At 39.8% G+C, this 20492-nt stretch overlaps 1 protein-coding gene across 1 annotated transcript in view; it reads left to right on the top strand.

The window, feature by feature from the left end:
- Nucleotides 1-20492, top strand: part of UROC1 (urocanate hydratase 1) — a gene marked incomplete at its 5' end in the record, with an annotated part of 40844 nt that overhangs the window by 13683 nt on the left and 6669 nt on the right. The window contains 13 exons of the mRNA XM_084269649.1: nucleotides 411-472; nucleotides 1409-1475; nucleotides 2057-2200; nucleotides 5822-5910; nucleotides 6387-6449; nucleotides 7131-7310; nucleotides 8420-8517; nucleotides 8760-8832; nucleotides 10187-10308; nucleotides 14709-14779; nucleotides 15730-15828; nucleotides 17366-17465; nucleotides 19821-19902. Coding sequence (XP_084125775.1) covers nucleotides 411-472; nucleotides 1409-1475; nucleotides 2057-2200; nucleotides 5822-5910; nucleotides 6387-6449; nucleotides 7131-7310; nucleotides 8420-8517; nucleotides 8760-8832; nucleotides 10187-10308; nucleotides 14709-14779; nucleotides 15730-15828; nucleotides 17366-17465; nucleotides 19821-19902 — 1250 coding nt within the window. The remainder of the gene's footprint in view (nucleotides 1-410; nucleotides 473-1408; nucleotides 1476-2056; nucleotides 2201-5821; nucleotides 5911-6386; nucleotides 6450-7130; nucleotides 7311-8419; nucleotides 8518-8759; nucleotides 8833-10186; nucleotides 10309-14708; nucleotides 14780-15729; nucleotides 15829-17365; nucleotides 17466-19820; nucleotides 19903-20492) is intronic.

The raw sequence follows: 20492 nt of genomic DNA, 5'->3' as shown, positions 1-20492 counted from the left end.
TGAACCATACATGTTCTTGACCAAAAAAGTTCAGCCTAGCTCAGCTTGGAAGATTTAAAAGCCCTCAGTAGGCAAAGAACTATTCATCAGATACCTGGACTGCTTTGCTTGGAAGGCAAGCTGTAAAAGTGAATGTCCCGGTCCACTGCTTGTCTTTTGTGACATTCAATATTTCTCTCTCTGCAGGCAGTTTTGTGACTAGAGAACTATTTTCCTTAAAAATTGCATGACAGTCACGCTGCCAGAAAGACCAGATATTGTTTTCCCCCAATACTAGAATGCATGGAATGAAACACCTGAGTTTCACTGTTTCCTACGTGTGACCATAGTTAGATATTTAAGCAGATCTGTTTAACAGCCTACCTTTTTCTAACTGGATTATCTGGATTTTCTTTTGATTGTTTTCTTAGGTTATTCCCAACTATTCCACCAGAGATGAATATGAGAAGATGTTTGCTTTGGGAGTAACAATGTAAGAAGATACATCATTATTAAAGCGTATAAAATGCTTAACTAAATTGTAATTCAGACATCAAACAGTGGCTGGTTAAAATTTCTAATGCAGATGGATTTCAACTGTGCTGCAGAAAGTCCTGATGCTGCAAAGCATTAATGCACACTGAAATGGAATCACTTAGGAGTTTATGTTCAGCCATGTATATAAGGATGCAATTAAATTCTGCTGGGAATTAGTATTAGGTTTATGTGGGATTTGGCTTAATTAGTCTGAAGCCTTAATCATAACCTACTTAGAGCACTACTTTGCAGTGGTTGTTTTGCAGTCTACAGCATTTCTTCTCACTAACAGAAAGCTCTGAAATAGAAAGTTGTGGGGGTTTTGTGTTTGTTAATGATGTTAATAATGTTGTTAATGATGTTGTGTACCATGGAAGGAAAGTTTTTGTGTTTGTTAATGATGTTAATAATGTTGTTGTGTACCATGGAGGGAACAGCTTAAAGGCACTGGACACCTGAGTGTGTACAGGTAAGGAAGCTGGAAGAATGGGCATGAATAGGGAATGTCCATTGTCGCTTTCTTGGGAATTTCATAGGAATGTGAACAACCATTTTGGGCTAACCACTTCAAAAGTGACCACTGAAAACCAATGGCATAAAGATGCCAACAATATGAAAAGGAGTGTCCTTGTGTCCTAGTCACCATGCTAAATGCCAAAACAAGTTTACACTCATTTTTTTGATCCATGCATTTTTAACTCCATTTAGAGAACAAAATGAAAATATGTTGGTGCATTGCTAATGAAGAAACTCAATTAAGTTGTGAATTTGATGATAGCAAATCTTTACCAACAAATCAAAGCACAGAGGTTTGTTACATTGGAAGCATATGTAGAGAATTAATTCCAGCCTGAATAGCATGTGGTATCCTTGTGTTTGTTGCTATTGCTAGGTATGGTCAGATGACTGCAGGGAGCTACTGCTACATTGGCCCTCAGGGAATAGTCCATGGGACTGTGGTAAGAAACTGGGGAAAGGTCTATTTGTCAATTCCTACTGGAGGAGGGGATCTCCTGTGGTGGCTGGAGTGGAATGGATTGTTGTGAGAGGGTGTTCTGGCTAACAAAGAAATTCCCATTGCTGGCCCCTTAAAAAAATTAGAGTCCTTCCACTCAGTCCATGGCATCTTATCCAGAACACAGACCTGAAGGATTCTGCAATTAAGGTCTCAATCTGAGCTCATATCTTGCTACAGTAAGTGAAATATGAATTGACTGAATGTATTAGATAAAAGCATTTTATTAGCTTGCTTTCTTTGCTGTTTTCTTCAGCTGTTTCTGCAGCCATCCTGTTTCTGTACCTCAAGAACAGCTTGTTGGGAATCACTGATTATTCTATTTCATGGTGACAGAAATAAACATAATCAGGACAGATGGTTTAATAACACTGCTATGCAATATGTTTCCTCCTTAAAAGATCAAAGCAGTTTCGTGACTCTGGAGTTGCAAACTCTGTTTGAAAAAGGGTCAGAAAATCTTAACATTTCACGGACTCTAGGGAAAAACAGCTCCTGATAACTGCTGTATTGTGTTGTGTGCAGCTCACAGTGCTGAATGCAGGCCGTCGCTACTTGAAGGCAGAAGACTTATCTGGAAAGGTGTTTGTTACTTCTGGTCTTGGAGGGATGAGTGGGGCTCAAGCAAAGGCTGCAGTCATTGCAGGGTGTGTGGGGATCATTGCAGAGGTGAGAGCAATGCTGCTTTCAATTTCTTCTCTCCTTCATGTGGGGAATCAGAACCCTTGTTCTCCTCATCTGACATGGTCCTCAAGTAATCCTGACATGACAAAACTAAAAAAAACCCCCAAACCCCACTCTTTCCGGAGATCTGCCCACCCTTTTCATTGCTGAGCACTTTCCCTGCTATTCCACCCTCTGTTCACTCGCTGGATCAGACTGCAAAGATATGGACTGTAATTCCTTATGATTGCTTCACACATAATGCAGAGTGATGCTGTCGGATAAGCCATTCCCTGTTCTTAATCTGCCCTTGTTCCTTGCGCGTGTAACTTCCATGGGCAATTCCCATGGGAACTGCACCCTCCTGTGCCAAAAAGGTTTGTGTTAAACAGCTGTCAGTTGCAAACAAACAATGCCTCTGGTGCAATGGAGATTACCTGTGATAATGTTGGTATGATTCACTTGTCAAAGCTGGGACTAATGCAGTTACTTGGTGTTGTGATTCTTTGGAATCAGTGGGATTTGGTAAAATTTTGGATTTTCATGTTAGCTTCAGTGTGAATGTGGTGAGGCTAATTACAACCACTTAAGAGAATTCCAGCTTGCAGACAACGAAGGTAAGTTCTGCTAAGGGACAGTGCTGATGGGGGAGAAGTTCTGCAGTACCATTGGCCCTGTTCCCTGAAGCTCACCCACAGCATATATTCTTTTCAAAGAGTCTGTCAGTCTGATGTCATGTTTCTCCGTTCCAGCAATGTTAAAATAGCCCAGCTATTTCCTCCCATAAACAAAGAGAATCTAATAACACTCTGATTCAAAGACTGCTGATGTCCAAGCAATCACAATAGTGCATGACAGGATTCATTTGATCCAGATATCCTTAAGTATCATACGATGCAGAACACCAGTTTCATAATCTTGGCAATGTGAGTTTGGAGTGAAATACATATTCCTATAAAAACTATAAATATATAAACATTATGTTCTCCTAATACCTGCATTTTTCAGCTATTATGCTTATCATAGGATTGTCTTTTAATAAATTATATGGAAGGATGGACTACAGAAACACTACAATAATTAACAGAACATGTCGCTCTGCAAGTCTGTGAAAATGGCAGTGAATATCTTTAATGACATCAACTGTTGAGAAACAATGAACACTTCCATGCATTTATTTCCTACCTTTTGAATTCAGTACAATGGGGAAACACTCTTGGAATGGACAGAGGGCTGACCAAAATGTTTTGAGTTCTTTTGACTATCTGTAGCTCTTGCTTAGAGGAAGAGAGTTTTTTGAGACCCAGACTCCAGTTGGAGCTGACTGGGGTGGGTGTTTAGCCTTCTCAGAGAATTCGTTGGCAGGCCTCAGCTATGGGCATGTCACTTGCTGCAATCTGACCCATGGTAATCATAATTAAACTTCAAAACATAATGGATCAGACTGCCCACGTGGCATGCAGTAAATCTGAGCTGTTCTGGCTTGCTCAGGTCTTATTCAGGGAAGGTCAGGGTTTCATCAGTTTTACAATGATGGTGCAAAAATGTTTTTGTTGGCACATGAGCTTTGCATGTATTTGAGATCTCATCAGGTATGCCCTGCAGATGAAGTAAATGTATCCAATTTAGTATTGAATAAATTATTTTTATTCAGACTTACACTCTCATGTTATGATCTTTCAAATGCTGGAATACAAAGGAAAGATTCCAGTGAAAGCTATTCACTGCAGCCCTTTGTCCTTTTCATCTCTACAACTGCAGATGATTTTGTTCAGGAGACTGAATATTGCCTGGTTTTTATCTCCTGCGAGATGATCCCTGTCGGATATGAGTCTCAGGAGCACATGTGGATAGCTATATATATGTACATATTATTTATTTAAGGAACTATTTATGCAAATGAATTTGATGAATTGTGCAAGAGATGTCATTTTGCCAGCCAGGGCTTCTGAAGCTCAGACAGAAGGGATTAGTGGTGCAAGACTTTTACCTCTTCTGTTTGACATGAAGCAGATTGTAATTTTATGAAATAATTGTGTGGAAGGCCTGACTATCTCCTCTGAGCTGCATTAAGCTCTCTAGGGTTACACTGGAGGTGACATTAACTCATCATGTTTGCAATTTTTTAAACTTCTGAGATGCCGGTCAAAAAATGAGCATATTTTTGGGTTCAAAGGAAGCTAATTTTCTTGAGCATGCTAGCAAGCCTGTGAAAGACTCTGACTGTCAGAGATTGTCTGAAGTAAAACATGTAGGATGTGGTAACGGATTTAAATAGATGTGATCTGTGTTATGCTGAGCTTCAGATGAACCCAATTCCTGTAATTCATATGGACCATTTAATATCTTTCCTCCTGTGCTGATTTAAATAACTCCCAGAGAAGCTGTCCTTTATTGAATGATTCAATTGGCAGTGACACTGATATTATCATAATCTGGGGTTTTGGAAGGATAACCTTTATTCCCTGATGTAGGAATTGATGGAAGGTTTCTCATGCTAAGAATAATTAGGAAAGAAAAGGTTTCCTGGTGTTCAAGCAACTCCTGAATACAGAATTTATTTAATTTACATATAAATACTTTGTTAATGAGAAATAATGGAATGAAAATGATGGGGTGAGGTTATAGAGAAGTAAAAATGCTTTAATGAAATACTAGAAGATACTCAGGTTATGTGTTCTTATGCATATGCACCACTGTGGGTGTTTAAATAGAAAACTGGCTTGCATTTATTTTGCCATTTGCTTTCTGCCACTGATAGCTCATTATAAAAGTATTCACAGTGTGCAAGTTTGTACATTCAGCCATTAATATGGAATCTGAGCCAAAGCCTCCACAGTTTGTCTGTCTATCCATATATATTTTAATCCAGCTGCCTCTTATGCATATACACACTGAGACACACAGAAGCTGAGCCCAGAAGAGAGTACAGATTTGGGACTCAGCTTGTTTAGAATTTCACAGTTCAAACAAGAGGGAATTAAATACATAGTGTTTTGATCTATTTCATTTTTCAGAGGCATAAGCCAGCTGGGACAAGAAAATTCTTTCCTGTATTCTTTTCCATATTTGGTTGAGATTTTTCAACCAGAAGTCAAAGAACAAAAGTGGGGGTCAGTTTTATTCACCAAACCATTCCTTCATCCTGGGCAAACTGGCAGAAATGTCCATCTCTAAGTTAAAGAAAATATTTCCTTAATTAAGTAGAAATTAATTTACACAGAAAACAGACTGATTTTAAAAATAAATTTGAAACATTTTGGCTTTCATTTTTTCCACTATAATAATGTAAAGAAACAAAAAGGATACTGAGAATTGGTGAAAAAATATTACCTCTTGTAGAATAATGAAAACTTTTGGCTTGTGAAAGATTCTGGGAAGTGATATATCAAAAAAAGTCTTTCTGTTCTATTTTACTCCAGGCTTAAAGCAAACAAGTGTAGCAAAATAAAAAAATTAGACATGCAAAGTAAGTATTTGAACAATTGCTCCATATTGTTAAGGACAACACAGGGATTTTTCCTTTGCCTATTTGCTTCTCTTTCTTGCAGACTAATTGAAGTACTAAAGATAAAAGTGATCTGTGAGAGGAAACAGAAGTTTTAAAATCTCTGCAATTTCTCTTAGGTTGATGAAGCTGCACTTTTGAAACGTCACAAGCAGGGGTGGCTGATGGAGATCTCTAACAACCTGGACCACTGCATTGCTCGCCTTAGGTACAACTTGTAACAAAATTCAGTGACTTTCTCTCTGCTTTCTAATCCTCCCTTCACAGCTTCTGGCATTGTGCCATTTCGGTGTGTACAGAGAAGGCGTTGAGGGACACCTCTTCTTATTCCAGGTCTGGTTTTGAATGTGAATCCATCCTTTCAAACAGCAACAGTCATTATTAGTGACTACCAACTGCAAGCCTCTACCAATGCTTCTTATGTTTTATGTTAAATGTGTCTTTATTCAGTTTCATGAATATGCATAGATCAATTATAAATAATGTTACACTTGAAGCATCACTCAAGCTTTCTGGAATCAGTGATTAACAGCTACATACAGGATAAAGGATCTGTTGCTTACATGAGTGTTAGAAACCACACAGACTTTTCTGCTGGGTTTCACTCTGTATAAGATTTGTACATTGCAAGATGGAATTATGTGAGATGCATTTTCTTCAACCAATCTTTTTAATCCATTCTAGGTATGCGAGAAAGAATAAAATTGCCCTTAGTTTGGGTTACCATGGGAATGTGGTAGATCTATGGTAAGTAGTATATATGGATAATGAATATATTAATGGTCTTGTTTGTTAGTCAACCTGGAATTAGTTCCCAGACTTGGAAGAGAAGGCAAGTTAATTACTGTAGATGCTCATGCAAGATGGTATTGTTAAGAGGGGTCTTCATCTTTGTGTTCCAGTTCCAAATCACTTCCCATGCACCTTCTCCCTTTCTTATGGAACAATGAATTTCTTACGGAAAGAAATCCCTGATATTCTTTCTTGAATGAAATAAAAATTTCATCCTTTCTAACCTTTCCTTAATTGGGTAGCAAGGAAATGCCTTTGGTTTCAGTGAAGAATAAAAGTATTGATTGAATAAAAATAATCAAACAATGGATTCTGGCACTCTTGAAGCTTTATCGAATCATAAATCTTACTGCCACACCATGTACCACAGATTGAAACTGACTGATAAGACTGGTCTGTCCTACAGGTACCTGACTCCTCTTGTGGGCATTCCTGCACAGGTAAATGTGAAGTATAAAAGTTGCATCTAAATCTTTATCAACAATTCCAACTTCCTGACTGCTAAAGCAAATAACTAGCCTGCCAAGGGCATACCTTTATAAAGAACCTCTTGGGGAGGAAGAAGCTCACCTGACGAGGAGCTAGAATGTGAAACAACAGCTTCTGTTCTAACACTCCATGTGTTGTCTTCCCCAGGGAGAGGCTAGTGTATGAGCTGGACACAACAGGAGAGCTGCTAGTTGATCTGGGGTCTGACCAAACTTCATGTCATAATCCATTCAGTGGTGGATACTATCCAGTACAGCTTAGCTTTGAAGAAGGAAAGCAGCTCCTTTCCACCAATCCAGGGAAGTTCCGGACCCTGGTACAAGAGAGGTAAATGTTTTAGTGATGTGTGCTTTAAACCTTTAAATTTAGTTCCTTTGCAAGTGATCAGATCTTTGTCTTTCTCATGAGAAGTTTCTGTTCTTTGGTATTTCAGTAGAAATCTGGGATAGAGCTACCCTTCTAATAATTCCTGACTACACACTGATGCAGCTACCACTCAGAATCTGGCAGACATCTCTTACCCAGCATCTTAGGAGTAGTCTCTAGTGTATAATATCAGAGGTCTGAACACTAATGATTTATTTCACATAAATAAATTCCTGGGTTTTAAAAATCTGGTACAACACACACCACTCCATGTAGTACACTAGTTAGTTTAGGTTCACTGAATACAACCTAAAACCCCAGTGGCTAAACCACAAAGTCCTTCTATCCTACTGTGCTTCCAGCTGTGGTCAGTAATGCTTTTTTAGGGAAGGATTTGAGTGGGGGACAATCTTCTCCCAGTCAGTCACTCCTCACAGTGTGACAGATTTCTGCAACTGTTTGTGTTTAGCATCTGGATTTTTGGGAGCTGCTGACTTACATCTTTGCAAGTGAATGTGTAATTGGATGTTTTAAAGGGATTAATTTTGGGACAGAGGCAGCAAGCTGTACTGTTGTTCTCAGTTGGTATTTCAAGACTTTATGGCTCCTGATTTTGTTCATCTTGAAAGTTCCTGCTGGAGACCTCTTCCAACAAGGGGAAATTGGGCTGTTTTGTCCAGGGGAGAGGCCAGAACAGTGATGTTTTAGCCATGTTCCATTTTTCTGTCTCCTCACACTTTCTCTCTGAACTTCTTAAATGGTTTTGCAGTTCTATATGCTGGTTTTATGATTACCTTCCATCCTCAGAGCTGGCTGCACTTCTTTGCTGAAAGACATGAATCCTGTCTGCTAATTAATCAAGTTCCCTTAATGACTGTAAATTCAGACTTGGGAATAACAGATGCTACAGAGATTAAGAGTATCTAGGTATCTTAAAGCTTTATGTCTGAATTTCTCTGGGGTCTTTCAGTTCTGTCTCCCCCTACTCCCATATCTTTAATGAGTTCATGATATTAATCTTTTTGATACTTTATCAATCTCAAGTATAAATGTTTCCTTCTTTATTTCAGCCTGAAGAGACATGTGGCTGCTATTAACAGACTAGCTGATAAGGGCATGTTTTTTTGGGACTATGGCAATGCTTTTCTCTTGGAAGCTCAAAGGGCTGGTGAGTAGATGCTGGAGTTTTTTAGGTGGAAACAAGGACAATCCTGCATGCATCTTTCCAGCTGTATGTTTTGGTAGGATAGGGTTGGCCACTGTGTTATGCTACCTCTTTAGCCTCTTTGTCTTGTACTCTGAGACCTCTGACCTTCTCTGTGATAAAGAGAACCCCCAAGGGACCCCAGGTACAGTCTGGTTTTACCGTTTTTCTTCATCAAGTCACTAACTATTAAAATTCTTTTATAGGTGCTGATGTTGAGAAAAAAGGAGCAAATAAAACAGAATTTCGTTATCCTTCCTACGTTCAGCATATCATGGGGTATGTTGAGGAGTTTGAAACAACGCCCTTGAGTACCTTGTGACTCCCTCTGTTTAGGGAGTAGAGTACTACAGAGATCACACTGAGTGACAATCTTGCAGTGTACTACAAAGGATGAAAAGGTGTCAAAAGTAGCAACAGAAAAATTGATCTCATGGGTGCTATGCCATAATTAGTCTTATTTTTCTCTGCTCTGGAGTAATGCCTGGTGTGGTTTAGGAAGATGTCCTGTTGGCTATAAGCACCATGCTCAGGTTCGCTATTGGCTTCCTCTGCATTACTCCTTGCATTTTCCTGTGAGCCAGACCTGGAGGGACATGTATGTGATTAACATGAGTAAATTCTGACAGAAGAGGTTTTGCTAATATGTTGTCCTGAAAGGCATGGCATGTCTTGATAATTTGGTGTAAAGCTTTATCCTTTTTAGAATTAACAGATCTTATGGCAGCAAACACCAGATGCAGGAACACTAAGCTAAAACACTGCCAAATCAGAATTCAGCATTTCTTTATATGAGTAGCTGCACTTTATCATCTGTTGCTTCAGTTTTCCTTACGCAGTTCTACTCAAGAGAATAGCCAAGTTGCAGCCTTAAACTGTAACTATACACAACTTTACTTCTAGGTGCTAAAAATGAAAAGCTTGTCTCTGCAGCAGTGGAGCTCAATTCCAGATCATCACAGACTATGTCTCCAGTGAAGTTAAATGCACTTCTGAAATAGGACACTCTTCTGCCTAAGTTGCTGACCCTCTTACCCAAGCTGTGCATACTGCCTGTAGAAAAAGCTGAACTCAGGAGCTATGTTGAGGGACTGGGTTTATAACACCTTTTGCTTCTGACTCACACTTAGCCTACCCATACCATGTGAGTAAGAGTGGAACAGAGTAAGGCACCAGCCAGATTAGATCTCTTCTTCTGGAACTCAACTGAAGTGTGTCTTACTGTTGTACACAAACAATATGGACAGCAAATGAATATGGGCTCAGGCACTTGTTCAGCACCTGCACTTGCCTAACAGTGTAGATGCACTCTACATCTGTTAGCTAGCCTTGGGTAAAGACAAAAGGACCAGGCAGCAGGGAGAGTGTATTTGATGAAACAAACAAAAAAATGCAATTCATCTTATGATGCACTTGCTTGATTCTTATCAAAACTCTGGCCTGACTGTATTTTTATATACAGCACTGTTTCATTTCTCAATTAATGGTCCCTGATGTTTCTGTTTAGATTAGTTCATTGAAAATGTTTCAAATTCTTCTGTCTCCAGCTAATGAAAGAAAAGCACTGCTAGCAGCCAGGATAAATAAGGAAAGAATTTCAGCTATCTTTTAATGAAACATATTCTCTTCCTAGGGACATTTTTTCCCTGGGATTTGGGCCATTCCGCTGGGTTTGTACCTCAGGTGACCCGCAGGATCTCGCTACCACTGACTCAATTGCCATGTCTGTGCTGGAAGACTCTATACGTCAGGGAGGTAAGACATCATCCCATGCCCCCATCACTGGGAATGCTTCTGAGGAGTAAAGAAAACAATCTTTCAAAGCTTTTGGCTGAAACTGTAGAAAGCGCTCTTTTGCCTGTTCCACAGAGGCAGGAAATCTCACTGCTCTCTATAAAGCAGCTAACCAGTAGATAAAATAGAACAACACCATGTAGAGAGGTTATTGATCTCAAAGCTTGTTGCAGTTTTGGCTAAGAGCTTTTATTTTAATTTTCCTGTGCTTTCCCACCTTGAAATGTTAAGGCAAACAGAATCTTCCATCAATAGGCCTCCAAGAGTGTTGTTTTTTTTCTTTAAGGAGTGACATTGCTTTCCTCCTGTCTCACAGGTGAATGGGACATCAGATTCTATGGAGGTTTTTAAAAGACAGGAAACCCAAGTTTCATGGGTGTGGTGCTCCATCCAGTGTCATTCATCTGTGATTACAATTTTGAGGTCTTTGTCATTTGTTAATTGATAGATATTTCTACTTGCTGATGGAAACAATCTGGAATATATGCATTGCTCTGCACGCTACTTGAGTGTCTAGGAGCTGCCTGGTCTTTCACATTTCTATATCCCTAAAAGTGGGCTGTGACTGCTGTCCCCTGCTTACAAATGGGAACTGAAACAAAGCTAATTTTGCATCAACAACACATGAATCCTAATCTCCCAGGTTGCAGTGGAAGGCCTTATGCCTTTCCCTTCTTTTTTCTATTTCTACAGTAGCTGGACACCAGGCTTGAAAATTTAAGTGTCATTGTTCCCCAACACTAAAGTCCTCAGCTCTTCCATTGCCAGAGAGGACCCTGAGCTTCTCAAAATCAAGGAAGGAATCAGAAGGAAATTAATCACAAAGTGTATTTTGTGGGGAGGAGATCATAATATTTTTAACTGGTAATACTGAAATATTTGTTGCTTCTTTCATGAAAGACATCATTGAAATATGAAATGAAATGTGAACGATTTGAATGCTATTTGTTCTGGAATAGTTAGCATTGGGAGGATCTAGGGTGGTATTTCTGAAAAGGATATACCACATTCAGAAACGCTGTCTTCCTATAACATAAGGCTGGTGTGCAGCCTCCTTTTCCTCCCAGGAGGTGAATTATTGATAGCTTTGGTCTTGCCCTGGAAGGTCCTTAGTTCTGTCTATTCTCTTAACTTTCCCTTAGGAGTCATCTTAAAGAAATAGCACTGGAGCGGGAGGTCTTTTTCATGCAATGACCCAGAAGTATCTACCCTGTTCTATGGATATTAAAGCCTTCATGTTTTTAAATCCTGTCACTCATCTTAATTAAGGGAGGGTGAAGTCCAATACTATAGTGCTGGATCTATCTTCAAAAGTTTGCAGTATTTTTTCTGCCATATCCATTCATCTTCTCTCAAGATTGAACTGATGCAAGACCTCTGGATGGTTTGCATTGCAAGACTAGGAAATTAGTCAGTTACTGTTTGTACAGTAGTATGTGGGTGTTTATGTAGATGGTAAAGTTGGAGAGAGAAGTCTCTTCCACAGACAAAAAGCATTGAGCTATTGCATGTATATTCTTAATTTAAATGAAACATTACACTTAAAAAATCCCAACAGGTGAAAACAGGCTTAAAGGCAAGGCTATTATTGAATTTGCTGTTGAATGTGGCAGGACAATGGGAATAGGATTTAAAAGAGAAATTGAAACAAAATTTGGCCAGAAAATAGAAAGTTATTCATGGATTCATGTTCTTGAGTGTTCCACTTGCTGTCCATTTCCTATGGGACTTGGGCTTGGACCAAATTCCAGGGTCTGGATATCCTCACACACATATACACCCAAAATCTGAACCTGCCTCTGAATTTTATGAAAGAATCTGTTATGAATGCTGAGTGAATACTCCACAGACCTGAAGTCTGTTGCATTCCAAGTCTAAACTTTTGACCTGGCCTTGAGTCTGATGTGCTGCTTTTGTGGAAGTGAATTTTTGTGCTTAAACTTCACAAACTGTGGAAAAAGTCCTATGTGGTTTTATTATCTGCTTTCACTCCTAAGGTACTCAAAAAGCTTTTAAGTAAGTCTTTCCAGGAGAGATGCAGCACTGATTGGACTGTGAATTGGTTTTATGATCTTTGTGGTAGTTTGAGGGTTCAGCTGATGCATAACAACAATACAAATCTCCCAATCTGGGAGAGTCCCAGTGAGGACTATTCCTCTGAGTACACAATGATTTCTAGTGTCTTTTAAACCCTAAATAAGTACAAGAGCCTCTGAAGTACCAGAAGCAACACAGTACTTTGCTTGACTTCAAAATGTATTCTTGCTGGGATGGAGAGGTGGAGGTAGTAGTTTACAAAATGAAACACATGGAGCTACTCTAAATGTAAGGGCTTTCTAGAAAGAGCTGTAGGAATTTTTCAATTGCAGGAAGTAAGTCTAAATAAAAAGGAGAATTCTTCACTTCCCCAGGGATAGCTGATGAAATCCAACTTTGGACACACCACAGTTTAGAATGGAGAACATGACTGTTTATTGGAGCTGGCTGAGAGGGACACATGTGCTGTGTTGAGATATGTCTTTGTAGCCAGTATTCCCATCTGGCTTCTCTTCTGGGTATGTTCTACAGAATTAACAGATATTAAGATCTTTTCTGTAAGTTTGTGCACTAGGAAGTATAAAATATGTCAAGTACGCTCTGAGATGATAACTTATAAAAGTGATAGAGAGGAACTCATTCTCTGTTTGGTTTTCTGGAGTAACTCCTGTAAACTCTCATTAAATATCTGTAATAACCTAAGTGAATATTACCCATTACCTTCTAGAAGATGTTTCCTTAAAGCTTATGAATGACAGCACCATCCTTCTATAACAGCATTAGTAGATGTTTCATCTTTCACTCCCTGTGAATCTAAGAGCTGACACACTAATCATCATTGCAGAGTTTAGCAACTATCACTTGCAGCCAACCACTGACAAGTCTTTTCAGGATCTTTAAAGCTCTCTGTGTGGAAGGCCTGCCTCTGCAGGAGTGAGTGTATATTACATTTCTCTTTAACAATGTGTTTAACCTGGATTAAATATGAGTATCTTTCTTTTTCCTAGTTTCACTGTGTATATCTACTGACATATTGCCTAGTGGAAAAACAGTCTAAACACTCAGAAGTCTCAGTTACCAGGGACAATTTCAAGTTGGCAGTGTGCAGTTTCTCCAGTTTGACTTTCTAACATATACTTTATCATTTGACTTGAAAATGGGTGGGAACTGGAAGGTGATGGGGAACATACTGTCTCTGTCCCTGCAGAACTGATTATAACCTAAAGCTCCAATGCATGAGCAAGCTGCTCTGGCTCAGCATGTTGCCACATGCCATTTGAGCCCTGGTAGCTGATCATGTCTTCCAGGACAAGGTAATGCCCACAGGCATCAGCCACTGTAACCTCATCTGAGCTCACTCTCAGCCTGTATGGAAAAGCACAATTGTAAAAGCCCCACAAATTAAGATAGTAAAATCAATGCTTCTGTCCTGTTCCATACTCCCTCTCATTACTCGTATGCTATGAATGCTGCCATGCCTTTGGAGGCAGCTGATTGTACTGAGCTCACCATGTATCTGACACATGCCTTTTTTCACTGTCTTTCACTTCAAATACCTTTATTCTTACTCCTCTTCAGTTTGTCTGATTGAGATGGAAAGGCACAGATAAATGAGAGGACAAGCAGGAGAATATGAAACCATTATATGGAATTCTCTTAGATAACAGCCTATATGTATCTAAACAAGGTGTAGGGTGGACTTACACCTAAAGTAGCTATTCCATATGTTTTTTCTGTGCAGTTTGTGCCCACAGTAATACAAGGCAGTGTACTTCTGGAGGATAAAGAACTTGATTTCTCTCTTGAGATAAAAACATTCATGTGGGCGACTTAGTACAGAGCAACTGCTGTGCTATTAAATCTATATCCCTGCAATGGTGTAACTTATCCTCAAGCATGTGTTGCCATCTGCTCCTGAGAATTTCTGCTAGCTGACTCAAATTGCTATTTACTATGTGATGCAAGTCTGGACTGTACTACCCAGCATTGTACAGTTTTCTAAAGTTACTAATTCAGCAAAGGCTTGGAAAGGGATTGGGCATTAAGTAGGCATCAAGCCAGGTGATCAGTCACAGAACCTGTATTCCAAGGTTTATTTTAGTTTGTGAAAGATCTCAATGGGAATTATCGTTCCAGCTGTCTCCTGGATGACATCTCATACCTTCCTCTAAAGATATGGTACCAGTTACTGCATCACATTTCCTATATGCGTGCTTGTACCTGAGAGTAGAGTTTGACTTCCTAGTGCTGTCAGATGAATTAAATTAAATTCAGAGCATGTTGCATTAATTTTCAAAACTTTTTTCCTTGTCTTGTCTTGCAAGTGAGCACATCTGTGAAGCAGCAGTACCATGACAACATCCGCTGGATTCGGGAAGCTGGCAGGCACAGCTTGGTAAGTTCACAACCTCTTTCAGCACATGTAACCACTCCCAGTCCAGAATGCAGTTTTTGAATGCTGGAGTGAAAAGTAGGAATGGATGTGAATGAAACATTGGCTGTAACTCCCAGGACTAATTACTTAAACCTCTCTCCACAGCAGGGTTTTAGAGTGAGCTGAAGTAGTCATTTCCCTTCACTTCCTCACCTGAAAATGTTCAAGTAATCCAGCAAAATCTAGTCTTATATCTGGAGTCAAACATATCAGTGATTCACCCTCCACCTCACTTGTAACTACTTCTCTTTTAGAGCAGTATTCAAAATGTCCCTCTAGGCATTGCTTTGACCCAACCTCTTCACGCCTGCAGTTCTCAGTACCCTTTTCAAACAGGCCAAGCAACTTCCCTCCTTGTGCACTGTGGGAAGCAGGATGCCAGTGAAGCATCCTTTATTTTTCTTTTAGGGCAGGCTCTCACTGGGAAGTTAACTGGTTACACTGTAGGGTTTATGTGCTCTCCTCATCTGGAAGCCAGGTTGGCCTGTGGGGTAAAAGCTGGAGGGGAGCACAGCTGTGCAGGACAGATGTTCTTTACCATCTTTGTCTCTGTATTTCTCTTCCCTTCCAGCTGACCGTTACCAGTTCCAAATCTCTGCTTCTCTGCTGTTGATAAGGGATTTGTTGATAGGGGGATTATAGCCTAGCAATCAGGTTGATTTAAAAAGTGGGATTTATTTGACAGTAGAAGCTGAATACAGGGATACATCTCACTGATTGTGTGAGTGGAGATAAAACTCAGTTCAAAGAGGGACTTTAATTTCTTTTTTTCTGGAAGCTGGATGTTGATGAAGAAATAATCTGCACTTTCTCCTACAGGAGGGATCAATCCTGTGACTCCATTTATCTGGGGCCTGAAGATAAGCCAGTTGCACAGAGAACCTTATCACTCTGGCATTTTTATTTTCCAGGTTGTTGGCTCTCAAGCTAGAATCTTATATTCTGATCAGAGGGGTCGTGTCTCTATAGCCATGGCTATTAATCGAGCGATTTCTGAAGGAAAGATTAAGGTTTGTCTTTTTTGTCTTGAAATGGTCAGTTAATTGTGTTTAATATCTGAAACTGGGGTGGCAGGTGCAGAAGGAGAAAGCTTCAACCAGTGATAGCAGAAGTGCCTGCAGTTTGCATGGGGTCAGGATTCAGTTAGCATGTATTAGAGCTCAGTCCTCCTCTCTGCCTCTTAGCACTATTGTGCTATGTAATAGGAGAGAGACAGGTTTAGCAACACTCTGAACTATACTACCTGTAAGTTCATGTTGGGAATCTGCCTTACTTTCACTTTGGGTATCTACCAGTACAAGATATCCTGCTTTGATCTGCTGAAAACACAAGACAGGGACTGTAACTCCTTAGCAGTGCCCCAGACATTGAAAGAAACAAGAATGTGCCACTGCTCAGTGCTTCTTGCCCTCTATCCCTCACTTGCAGCCCTATCTGGGCTCCAGCCAGCTGTGCAGTCCAATTTTCATTTGCATTGTATATGTGAATTAAGAAAATTATTAAGATTGAAGCTGCCACCCTAGTGCAGAGTGAGTAATATCTTACTGCCCTGGGTAAAATGCCACTGGCCATATGTGGTGCTGTTGGTGAAAGTAAATACTATGGGCAAGATGGCTTTTTAAAGGGGCAGACTCAACTAACAGAATGGATTTCAGCTAGGAAAGGTCTGGCTTGTGTTACTCAGAAAATGTTCGTTAAAATATTTGAAATGCTGTTGACCTTCTCAGAATTCATAATGAATGGCACTGCAAGCAAGTCTCAAAACTCAACCTGACCAGACAGAGCACTCCCTCGGAGCTATGACTGATGGGGTCAGACTCCCAGGCCCTTCAGATTTTGTTGTGTCCTTTTTTCATTTCTGCAGATCTCCATTCCTCCTCTTGCAAGCTGAGTGTATGTGTCTATTTTCAAAGATTTTTCTCATTTGCTGCCAGCATAAGAGAGCCAGCTAATTCCAGACCACACCATGCCAAGAGTGAATTATTCTTACATAAACTCTGTGCATGGCAAATGGTAATGAAGACCTGCAATCTGATCTAGATTCATACTGTCAGTTCAATTCCAGATCAAGAATGGACTTGTTTGAGCTGTATGAAATCAGATTTTCATTGCTAACTTATTTTTAGTCTTGAAGCCTTCCAAAAGAGTGGAAAAGTATAAATTTCTTACTGTTTGTTTTCATTTTCAATGGCAAACAAATGCTGTTTTTGAATGAAGAGCTTTGCATACTGAAATCTCTGGCATCTCAGTGAAGAAAATTTCAGATAAAATAACCATACTGCTTCCCCTCTTCTTCCTGCCCTCCTTTGAAGTTGCCACTGGCATAAAAACAAGCTGTTAGTTATGAAAGGATAGTGGCTTTCATGAACAGTAAGTGAGTTGTTTTATACTATAGAATGAATTCTACCAGGCAAAGGTGTTTTGGGGGGTTTAGGAGGGGACAAAGCTGAGATTTGAAATGATAGAAGTGAATTCAGTAAATTATGATCCTTGGTAGCATTGACAGTCCGTGAAGGATTCTATTTTCTTGTCCTTGGCTTTTTGCAGGCTCCAGTAGTCCTCAGCAGGGATCACCATGATGTGAGTGGGACCGACAGTCCTTACAGAGAGACGTCAAACATTTATGATGGATCAGCCTTTTGCGCAGGTCAGCAGAGCAGCTGAGGCTTTTCTGTCAGAGCAAACAAGGAAATTGCTTTAGAAGAGATAAAGGATATTATTTTTTTGCAACAATTTTAAATAGTGTGTTTGTTTAACCCTTTCATCCCCATCTTAATTAACCACATTTGCTGAGAATCTTTCTGTGATTTAAAAGCAAGAGAGGTGAATGTGGAGTTAGTTATATTGGAGAGATCCAGAACAATGCTGAAACATCAAGGAAGATGCATCAGTTTTACTTAGATGTAAACTGAGAGTAGTCTGTCTCTGAGAACTGTATCTTTTGATTTTAACTTTACACCTCACTGTTTCAAAGAGGTGATCTGAGCAGAATTACAGCCATGTTTCCCTGGATTCCATAAGATCATAATCAAGTCTGTGGACAGGATTTTGCCTAAAACAAGGATTCACAGCTGTGTTTATTTCATTGCCTTGAGGACTCAAGAAAACAATCTGGAGTTTCTGAAAGGAACTTTTCTGGTCATAAGGGAACTTATTAGACTCCAAGCCTTATTGTTCACTTAGTGTGACAGGGCAAATCATGTAGGCTTACTATACAAAAGGAGCCTTTAATTTTGCACACCCGACCAGAGGTAACCTGACTCAGTTTGTGAAATGGTGCTTTAGAAAAATACACCCAAGAAATATCAGATTGGAGACCTGAAAAAAAAAGTGAAGCCCTAAGCAATTTTTAACCTAAATCTTTCTCAATTTTCCATCCACAAAGTAGAAATTACGATAATAGCTTTAGCCCAGTAGTGTTTCTGCATGTCATGAACTGACAATACCAAAGTGGCTTGAGATTGGAGGATACAAGCTGCTACAGAAAGAGAAATTATGATAGAGGTAGCTGAGTGTATTGAATTACTTCCATTATGGGAATTCATAATAGAACCAAATTATGGCTCAATTTTAAGGATAAAAGTTCCCTGCTATCTTAACTGGATATCCTAATGAAATGAGGCTTTTAGCTGTGTCTATCAGTCCCACTCCAACACTTCCAGAGTATGTTGGCTACTTCTAATAGGCTGGATGGTCAGATGCCTCAATGTTTGGTTCTGACAAGCTGTGTGGAAATGGTGCAGATGCACAAAGAGTGATCCAAAGTAATGTTTCCACCAAAGGGCTGAGCAACATCAATAAACCTCAGGCAATGTCCTCAGAGGGAAATAGAAGAAATGAGGCTCACTAAAACCCCATTGCTCTTCATGCTATGTCCTTTTTCTTTGCATTTTATGATTTATGTGACCTATTTGCCTTCTCCAAGGGCTTATCTAAAGCCTGTTGACCACTGGTTTCTCTGGTCTTTGAAACCAGGCCTACTTTGGTTACCAGATAAGCCTATAGAGGTAATAGAAGAGCACCATAGGTCATCTCTCTTCTTTCTTCCGTGTCCTTACACCACATTTGAGCTGGTTCCAATGAAATTGGCTCCTCTCTAGTCCGCAGGAATTTTCTAGAAGTATTGGCCTGTCTGGTTTTGTTTTACAGTAAGTACTTCAGCCTGGTCCTTGGCACATGTTCTGCAAAGCGTATTTCAGCACAGATATTCACACAGTTAGCGACCTTTATTGAAGCCAAGGAGTAGCACATTATTACATTGCCAGTCCACTTGCCACGCTCCAACTTATCATGCTAGTGGCTGAGGAAGAAATCTGTACATTTTTAGAATACAGGGATCTTTATCTCTCCCATTTTCTCTTGACAGCACTGTAATTATGATAATTGGGTTATTAAAGTGACATAATGCTGGATAAAAGATGACATAATGGGGCTTTTGACAGGTTTTAACATAGATTAGTGCTCAAGTAAACTCATTTTTCCATCAGACACCTAACTGTGAGTCAGTGAACATGGCTGGTGGAGATACTGGTGTTTGGTGGGGGTTTTTTCCCCCCTGTTAAAAGCAGAGCAAGTGATCTATTAAATATGTCTTAAATTAAATCTGGACAAACGTTTTCAGTAAATATTATGCTACTATCTTCTGTGTTTACCTTTTTCCACCTCTCTGTGTATGTGCTTTAGAACAAATTGTAGTGAACATACAAAATGATAGCGAACACTTCAGTGGAAATCATACATTAGATATTAGTCGAATTGCATTTGTTTGCTAAATTATTTTTCTTCATTTTTTTAGAAAAACAAAAGGGTGAAATTCCCCCATGTCCAGGGAATTGGAACCACTATCACTTTCACTCCAACTTTGTTCCCAAAATTCAAATCCTCAGGTTTAGTCTGGCTTTCTGCAGGGGACTGAATTAATGCTGCAGTCTGATTTAAAAATAATTCAGGCCTCTGAGAACAGCAGCCTGTCAGAGCCATAACACTTTTCTTCTCCCCCTAGACATGGCGGTACAAAATTTTGTAGGAGATGCATTCAGAGGAGCGACCTGGGTCGCGCTGCACAACGGTGGTGGAGTTGGCTGGTAAGAACTTGTTAATGTTTCTAAAGCTGGACTCTGACTCCAGTTTCCACTGCAGGGTGCGTGTGGGAAGGAGGGGAATTGAAGGAAAATATCTATCTATTATTGGAGTAATAGGAGGTAAAGTGTGATGTTGCATGAGGCTTTTTTAATTAATGCCCATATGTCTAGAAAAAGTGTTTTGGACACTGGCCACAGCACAGTTTGGAGAAGTTAATTTGCCAAACAAGGACAGTCTGCCATGGTCTTTTTGAACAGATCCTACTTGCAAAGTTGTCTTCACACATACACAGCCAGAGTGTTAGTGGATGGATTATGTTTAGGTTTTCCCTTAAGCTATATTTAAATCTGACCTTAGGACCCCAATATAAATGCCCATGTGCTAAAGTGCAATGAGGGGTTATTGATACAAAACAGCCCAGGTGCCAGCAAACCCCCCAGCCTTCTATCTCCCCTTGCTCGTGCCTGGTAGTTAAAAGATCACAGCCAAGTAAGGGCTGGATTAAACACCTCATTCACAGAAAATGCAGAGCTGAAAAATTCCTAATCTGAGAAGCAGAATGAAAGAAATATGTATGGAGGGGGAAACAAGA

Source organism: Gallinula chloropus, assembly GCF_964237585.1.
Source record: "Gallinula chloropus genome assembly, chromosome: 12".
NCBI lineage: Eukaryota > Metazoa > Chordata > Aves > Gruiformes > Rallidae > Gallinula > Gallinula chloropus.
This window is presented reverse-complemented; position numbering and strand designations above follow the sequence as displayed.